Source organism: Belonocnema kinseyi, chromosome 9 (assembly GCF_010883055.1).
Source record: "Belonocnema kinseyi isolate 2016_QV_RU_SX_M_011 chromosome 9, B_treatae_v1, whole genome shotgun sequence".
Taxonomy (NCBI): domain Eukaryota; kingdom Metazoa; phylum Arthropoda; class Insecta; order Hymenoptera; family Cynipidae; genus Belonocnema; species Belonocnema kinseyi.
The window spans coordinates 77059069-77068229 of NC_046665.1; the positions used below are offsets into that span (position 1 = coordinate 77059069).

The 9161-nt window shown below is 31.4% G+C and overlaps 1 protein-coding gene across 4 annotated transcripts in view; it reads left to right on the forward strand.

Moving 5' to 3' along the window:
- LOC117180111 (protein sickie) overlaps positions 1–9161 on the forward strand; it is a 319545-nt gene that overhangs the window by 196544 nt on the left and 113840 nt on the right. For all 4 annotated transcript variants that reach the window (XM_033372441.1, XM_033372442.1, XM_033372443.1 and 1 more), the window contains one exon: positions 8038–8284. In XM_033372441.1, coding sequence (XP_033228332.1) covers positions 8038–8284 — 247 coding nt within the window. The remainder of the gene's footprint in view (positions 1–8037; positions 8285–9161) is intronic.

Below are 9161 nucleotides of genomic sequence, written 5' to 3' on the forward strand. Positions count from 1 at the left end.
TTAATAAAAAAATTAATGCTTTTCAATCCGTTTTATGCGATTTTAAGAGTTTGAAAATCGAATGATATATGATACTCCAAATTCCGGTCCACTTTAATAAACTTTTTTTATAGAACTCAAATCAAATCTATAAAATTTGTCCGGAAATATCATACTTTTCTATCATTTCCCCATTAAACTCTGTAGCTAATCCTATGTCTCTAAATATCGAAAAATGCTGTTCGTTTCCAAATCTTATTATTTTTCTATCAACAATTTTTAATTGAAATTCTTATATTATGAGAATCTTTTGATAAAAAAAGTATAAGATTTCTCTATGGATAGTATTTGATAGAAATTTCCAAAATTTTGGAGATAGGACTTCTTGTTCGATAGAATCTTACAGAAATGTCCAGAATTGTGGAGGATACAACCATATGCAATTTCTGTGTGTATAAGATTTTATAGAGACATCGCGAGAATCTGCTCATAGAAAAGTATAAGATTTCTCAGTGGACATAATTTTATAGGAATATCCTAGTGTTCTAAGCATAGGATTTAATGCAACTGTTTTCATAAGATTTGATATAATTGTAATAAAAATATGACCAAAGAAAAGTCTAGCAAATGTGCTGATAAATTTTGATTCATGAGATTGATTTAATTGAATTAGATAAGGCTTTTATCAAGTGTTTTCTATAGAATTCGAATCGTGTAATTTGTTTAATTCAATATGATAGAATTTGTATATAATGTGCTTACAGAATTTTATTTAAGTTCTACATCCTAATAGGTTTTAACTGAATTTTCCCTGAATGTATAGAATTTTATTCAATATCATGTCTTTTTATGGATAGAGACTGTTAAATTTTATAATTTTCTAAACTTTTTCAGAAGTGAAATCTTGAGTCCAATTTTCCATTTGTCAAATTTACCCATCTCTAAAGATAATATTTACTGAGTGTCTCGTCATACCGAAATTCGCTAAGAGTAGACAAGTATTTTGCATAAGCTTGGCTTGTCCCGAAAATTCGGGTCGTTAATCCATCCGCTTCTCTAATCCCCAATTTTTTCGGGACAACTCGATACACTGATACAGCCTAATATATAATTAAAAAGTTTAGAAAAATTGTTGTAATGGCAATTCATTCAATGAATAGTTAAAAGTTTAATTGTAATTTTTTAATTTTTAAAATTTTAAATTGTAATTTTAGGCTGATTTTTGTAAGCAAAAAAGTAAATAGACATATTTTTCGGATTTGTGCAAAATACTTTTTTTTAATAATATTATAGCTGTTTATATGAAAAAAGCAGGCCGAAGGAACAAAATTACTACCCCCCTTTTTATAAGGAAATAATTTACAATATAATACCATAAATAAAAGAGCAACCCACTTTTTGAAGGGCATTTTTATTGTTTTTTTTATCTGACTTTTTGAAATTTTAAATGTAAGGGTCGATAACATCGAAAACCTATGTCGATTTAATAACAGGGAAGGGTGTCAGATGGAGCCAGGTTGAGGGTGGGTGATCTCATGCTTATTTACAGGGCCGTAGGAAGAATCTAGCTAAATTTATCCCCGTTTAATTATTAATTTCTATGAGTAATGCGATTAATCTGTCTTTTATTCCAAATTAATCATTGCTTTTAATTTTGTTTCCTATTGATGACTTGTCTTTTGTAGCTTCTTTTTTCTTATCCTTCTGAATATGTTCTCCACATATTATTTGTAAGAATGGAAATTTATAAAAGTCTCTAATGAAACAAAAAAAATAGATTCGAAATTTTCTATTAACTGGGTGATTTCTTACTATCAAGTGTTTCACGTTTCAAATTAGCACTGTAACATTTCGGCAGCTATCTTTTTCAACAAAACGAAAATTCGAATTTTAATTGCTATTCTAACTTATAAAAATGTGCGCCTCGGGAAAAACTTCTCTATTTTTTCGGAATGTAATAATATTTTGTTTATCAAAATTTTAATTTCGTCCTGATATACCTCGGGAGCAATTTTTTACTAAAGCTGAAAATTCCAACTTTAGAAACGTTTTTCGTCTTCTAACAATCGTCAAAATGGTGTTTATGATTGATTTTGATATACTGAAATAGATCTAACATATTGAACTTCCGAATCAACTGAAGACATTTTTTTACTGTCTCTGAAACTGAAAACCTTAAAAAGCAATTCCACCAATTTCAATTAATTTTTCTTTAAAGTGTCAGTTTTATTCGTTTTCATAGATATTATTGTAAAAGTGGTAAATACTTCACTTGAAATACAAAAAATGAAGGCATTATATTGCTTAAAACTATATTTCTTTCTTTTATTAAATTTACGATCTCTTAATTTCAAAAGTTTGTTCTTAAATCACTTGCGAAGTTGTAATAAAGAGTTAAGGGCATGTGATACTTCGTTTTGTCGTCAATCGTGTATAGTTCCCCCGGCTTTTTTTTATTGAAATTTTTTAAAAACTGAATTCGTAGATGCTATAAAATATCATAACGGACGTCCCCGGAATCTTTTTTGGAGGATAATAACCAAAAAATTGTATTGTGCTAAATAAAAATGTTATGCATGTGCATTATTTTTAAGTTAGGGTCATTTTTCAGCTCTGTCATTCCGATAATATAGTTCTCTAGCTTACCGATGCTGTCCGTAAGCATTCTAGAATAATTATGGGAGTGAATTGTGACATACGTAACCTTGAAATATACACACACGTTTTTAGCAAATTAAAACCTTTTTAAATTAACCCACAAAAAAGTGTGCAGCGACGTCCGTTAGCATGTTCGCTATCATTTCCCAAATTTTTAAGACAAAATATTTATTATTCTAGAAAAAAAGCCGGGGGAACCTAAAACTGGTAAAATCGATAATTTTATAAGTATCACATGCCCTTAAGAAAACTTTCCATTATAGAAATTAATCTAAAAAATGTAAAAGTAGTGGCATAAAGTGTTTAAATTTGATATTTGAAAAAGAAAAATTACCCTCATTGGGAATGTTTATCGAATTTTTAAGGGAAACTTCTTGTACATTTTTTGCATTCGCTAGAGGAAAAATTCCTGAAATTCTTTCAAATAATATCACAAGGAAAAAGATGTGTTTTTTTTTCTTATTGGGGTTGTTTTTTGTCACAAATTTCTCACAATTTAGGATGTTTAATCGTCTCAATATGGTTAGCCCGCGGCTGCCAAATAAAAAAGATTGGGGGGATGAGTCCTAAAAGAATATATTTTTAGCCCACCCTTCTGTACAGTTTCTGCATCTAAATACTGTTTTTTTTCTTTCCCTAAAATCCGACATTTTTTGTCAACAGGTGTCATTAAATGCAACGACGCAAAAGCAAGAAATTTCACCCAATTAGGTAGAACCCCAAGCAAAAAGGGGTCATTTCATATGAGGAAATTTTCCATCTATACTCACCCTAATACCGGGTGACCCAAAGAACTGAATTCCTGTCCCTCTCCCTCTTTTGCTACGATCCTGGGTGTTTTGGACTCTTGGCTCGACTTTGAAGCCTGCGTGTTGGCTCCCAATGACGTCACATCGATCGATCCACCGGCACTTCCGGTGGCGCGATCTCGTGGCGACGTTGGGCAAACGGGGAAGGGTGGCTTAAGGCGGCCGAGCCGTAGAGGGGTGGCAATAGTAGAATGTGCCGGGCAAGGGATGGTCGCGAATAGTAGGGATTGTGCGAGGGGAGGGTGGTGTCTCGTCGAAAGAGAACCAAAACCTACATAAAGTCGTGCTAGCCGATAGTACTCCGGGGGCGAACGGACGGATTGACGTCTTCGGGGCTCTCTTTAAAAGGGGGAGTTCAAAATTAAAAACGACGTAGAATTTTGATACAATTTTTTACCGCCTCCTCGAAAAAATGGACAAGGGGTAGTTTCTTCGTGTTTGTTCGTGTCAGTGCGTGAAACATTGGGGATTGTGTTCATAGTGCCAGAATCGACGACCGGACCTCGGCCCGCCAGGGATAAGAAGGGTAAATTTGATTTGATATTCGATATGCGATTTCCGGTTCATACGGGTCCATTTCTCTTCTACCCCTAAAAGCTTTACCCCTTCTGATTTGTAGTACAGTGTTTAGATTTCATGTTTGTAGTGGATATTAGAATTAAGAGACATATTCTACAAATTAAAATTAACTCCAACAATTTTGTAATTTTAATTTTTAGTGCTTGAGAACTTTTTTAGGGTTCAGGTGAAGATAATGGTTCAAGTTTCTTGAATTTTCTTGAATTTTCTTGAATTTTCTTACATGAATAAAAGGAAAATTACTTATGACAATACATTTTTCTCTTATTTATTTCTGTTTTATTTTTCAATGGTTGCTTCTTTGATTTATACTGAAGTATCGACAATCGATGTTGTGGTGAATGCTGGAAATTAAAGAGAGATTGACGCTTGTTTATCAGTTTTCATTGTATTATAGAAGAAACGCTACTGTCTAAAAATGTAAATTTATTATCTTATGATTTACAATGTTGATTTTAGATTTGATTTTAGGGAATTTTATTAAAGATCAGATAATTTATTTAATAATTGCCATCACTTTCTTTGATTGCTGCCTGGTATTTTTTGAAAACTTGAATCTAAAAGTTATTCAAAATGACAAGATTAAAAATTAAAACCCGAACTAATTTTTCTTTAATTTTGTATTTTTTGCAAATAGTATATGCTAGTTGCAAAATTTGTAACCAAGCCCTCAAAAATAGGCCAATTTCAAATTAAGAACGTTTGAAATTGCAATTTTCACTTTGAAATCCTTTCAGATTCAGCATATTCTACCTTTTTATTTAAAATTAAAAGTTGGACAGTTTAAAATATGATGCATTCCAAATTGAAGAATTCGAATCTAAAATATTAAACATTGCACAACTTAAATCATTAGATATATTATAGTTTAAAATGTTAAACCTTAGCAATGAATCTGCATTATTTCAAATTAGAAGCCTTGCAAGCAATGAAGATTAAATAATTAAAAATTTAAAACTTCTCGGAAAACTTCAGAATTTGGCAATTTCAAAGTAAAATAGTGCAGTTTTTTTATAGTTTAAAAATTAGACAAACAATTAAAAATTAAAGATCTTGATACTTGAACGACTTTAAATTGTCCGAGTCAATAATTTAATAATTTTATATTTAAATTTTAAGGCCAATTTTAAACTGAAAATGTTTAAAATCTAATAATTTTAGATTTATACATTACAAAATTTTTAGGTGCCAAAGGTTGTTGAATCCTCTAATTTAAAAATCAAACCCTTAACAGTTATCCGTTTTCAAATCAATACAGTGATATAATAAACCAGTGGAAAATTTTGACCATTTTAGTCGTGCTTTCGTGTAATCAAAGTTTTATGAAAAAGAGACCTGAAAGTATTATTGATGTTATCCTTTCCATCGAAGATTTTGTCAGAAATATGATGGAAAATGTTTGTTCAATTCGTATCCAGGGTAAGATAGATGACTCTGTATGTCAAAGAAGGTGATAAATAGATGAGCAAATGACAGTAATGGATTCCCGGCAATGTGATTTCCTTTACTGAGGGATGACGTGAAAGAGTGTTTGTTCGTCTTTGAATTTTTATTTTGTAAAGAAACGATACGGAATCTTTAATTATGTATTGGAATGGCGAATAATTTCAAAGTGTAATTGGCAAATTGTCCTTTTCCCGGTAAAAGACCATTATAATCCATTATTTAAATTTTGCAACCCTCTTACTTAAAAATTTCAAAACAGAATTATGGTCTTGAAACAAATTATTTAAATTTTAGCACTCCCAGAAATAAAACTCAGATTTGCGTTATTCATTCATTTCAGGGTAGACTCTGGACCTGGAAACCGGAATATGATTGGAAATTTTTGAAGGCCAGGAAAAAAACTGGGTCCTTAATGGTAAAAAATATCTGTATATATATTTTTTGGGTATGAGGTTGATGATTCAACTGTCTTCTGAAAAACTCGTCTTTTTAACTTGAAAATTCACCCTGGCGACATTTTTTTTTTATAAATTAATTTTGTGAAATTGATACTTTATCATTTTGAATGTTTCATTGTGAGATAAAGTTTTTTAAGCCCTTCAAATTAAACTTACACTGAGAAAAATGATTACTTGAATCAAAGAAATTTAGTGCTAAATACGCCCAATCCAATGACTGTTTTATCGAAGAAAATTTTGATTGTATCAAGAAATAATGGTTTTTAAATGAAAACGTCATTCTTGTATAAGAAAAAATTCTTTAGATCAAAGTAATATTTGATTGAACGTATTCAGTACTATAGTTCATTGATTGATGTAATATTTTTTCTCGTTGTAATGAAATCATAAGGTTTCCTCTACATAACTTGCTTTAAATTGCAGTTTAGTTATGATTACTTCAAATGAAAAATCTTCTACTTTAACAGTTTCAACTTTTTAATTTCAATGACCGGGAGAAATTGTTTGCGAACCGGAAAAGCCGGGAAATTATCGGGAATTTTTTCTGGTGCTTAAAGTGGCCTTCCTGAATTTTGTAGTATTTCCAAATTTTAGGTAATAACAACAGTAATGGTTGGGAAAATTTCTCTGTCGACTAAGATTTAAAAACCGAAAATAATATATATCAAAAAAAAATTTAAAAGAGAGGGGAAAAACTGATCTCGTAAGAGTCAATGACCTTCTGCCCTGTAAATAAAGTGGAGACATACTCCGGTGATCGAAGTTGGATACTGACTCACATAATTTGTGCACCCCGCATTTTGTTGTCCGTCATGATCGATTCGTCAAAAATAATTTCCAAGCATACTCACTTGAATGAAACTAGTCATTTTTATAATACATATTTGCTTTCAAGTAATCGCTTCGATACAAATGTATATCATTGTTCATCCTTCTTTTCATTTTGGTTTTATTATATTGCTCGTCCTTAATTAAAATCGAAAACATTCGTTCATCGAACTATTTGCAATTAAAATATCAGACATAATTTTTTTTATTTTCTGAATAAAATAGCTTGTTCTTCATATAACTAACAATAAATAAAATTCGATAATATTGATTAAGAGAAAAAAAATGAATCAGTGGTGACCATATAAGAGTGGACATAATTCTAAAATCCAGATTGGGGTAAGGATCTAATCTCGCTAATAGAGCAATCTCTGAATCATAGTCCTCTCCCTTCAAGTATTCTAACACCCTCAGGCAAGTTTGCTTTTGAATCAGCATCGCAAATGGGTCCACTTTACAATAGAGGTCTTTACGGGTCTTTATCAAATTGCTCCCCGTAGCCTCCAGGTTTTTGAATTTTCCATTGTTCGAATTAGTCTTAATTTGTCTTCACTCTTCAAACTACAAAACTTGATTGGCGATGATAATTCCTAAATAATTCTTCTGCTTTTGCGAATATTTCTTGAAACAAATCTTTAGCAAGTTAGTAATTTATTTTCGGGCTGACCTTATTTATTGTTAATGCCTCGTCATTTATTTATAAGGGTTTGATCAGAAAAGGTAAACAGAAGCTTCGTAAATATTGACGGAAGCAAAAGTAGGTGCTTTATTTTGAAAGAATGAAAATGGAATGAGAAAATTCACATTTAAGGAAATATTGCTGAAATTTTAGGTCAATATGGTAAAAAATGATGGCTATCATGAGGGAGTTTACAGGTTGAAGCGGGGCTCGTAACAAAGTTAGCCTGCATATTGCAAACTCTGGTACAACCCTATGGTTATTAGGTGTCTGGCTATGGGTAAGGGAATTATTAAAGCTCCGGTTTCAGTGACGTATAAGATCATAACAATGGCCAAAGTTACATTAAACCACCTGCTCGACGAAATAGCAATTTCCTTTTGCAATCTAATATCTACTTATAAAATTTTCCTTAAAAGAGGTTTCTCGAACCTTTGGTTTAAAACGGCGCGACGATATGTAGGATAAACGAAAAACACCTTAATTTATTTTTGTAACCTAGGGTGTAATTATTAATTCCTGATGAAGATTCTATTTCACTTGACTTCATAAATTGTATATTATCGAGCCAAGATAGTTAATAAAAGTAACTTTGTTGCAGATACGTGGGAGGATCGAGGCGAGAGTTATCAGGAGTAAAGGAAGTAGTCACCTCCTCGAGGAGGGTTCAGAGGAAGCCGTCTACAAGTGGAAGGTCTGATGGGGGTTCTGGACTCCAAGGAGGTTTGTTAGGTGGTTGCAGTGGAGGAAGTGACGCCCTGGCGGAACTCACCATCGAGGACCTGGCCTCTATTCCTGCCAGCAATCATTCTGCCACAAATCACACTGGACATCCCTCCCATCATAAGGTGAGTTCCACTTTCTAATTTCAACAAATATTATTCGCCGAATCAGCATAGAAAGTATGTCTTTTCGTGAATGTGAAGTGTGCGGAAAGTGGCTTTCTCCGCCCTGCGAAACCAGATATTTTGCGCCCGTTTCTTGAAAGTTATGAACAAACGGTACTGTGTCTACTAGGGTAGCTCTTATTTATATTGTGAAAAAAAATGTTTGAACTTTTTTTTCTCATCCCTTAATTTTGTTCAAATGTCCAAGAAAATGATCACCAAATTTAACTGAAATCGGTTAATATAAACCCGTGTCCCAAAGAATACATTTTCCTATTCAGAATACTTCATGAAATAAGAATCGATCATCAAAATAAATGTGAACATTGTTATTATTTGTGTCGATAATTTCTCCACTGTTTAAACAATATTTGTATGTTTAAATGCATAGCTCATTGCAGAAAACCGGGGAAAACTTATTTCACTGGGAATTTTTCAACAAATTTGCATATTCTCTTGTACCTTTTTGTTTATAAATTTGCAAATCGTATCACTCTATCATCTCCGATTTCCAGGCAAAAAATCATTTTTTTTCAATCATCAAATTTTATTTTATTATCACATTTTTATCAAAAATATAAATCTTTTAATGAAAAATGTTTTTTTCACAAATTAGTTTAATTTCAATCAAGTAGTTAAATTTTCAACCAAATAAGATTAATTTTTAACCACAAAAGATTAAATTTTTACAAATGCAGATGTAGTTTCAAAACATAAAGACAAATTTTTAACAAAACAGAAGCAATATATTTATTAGAAATAATTGTATTTTCCTTTTTTAAAGTATGAAGATTATTAATATTGTGATTTTTTATAAACAAAACTTTACAATTTGTGA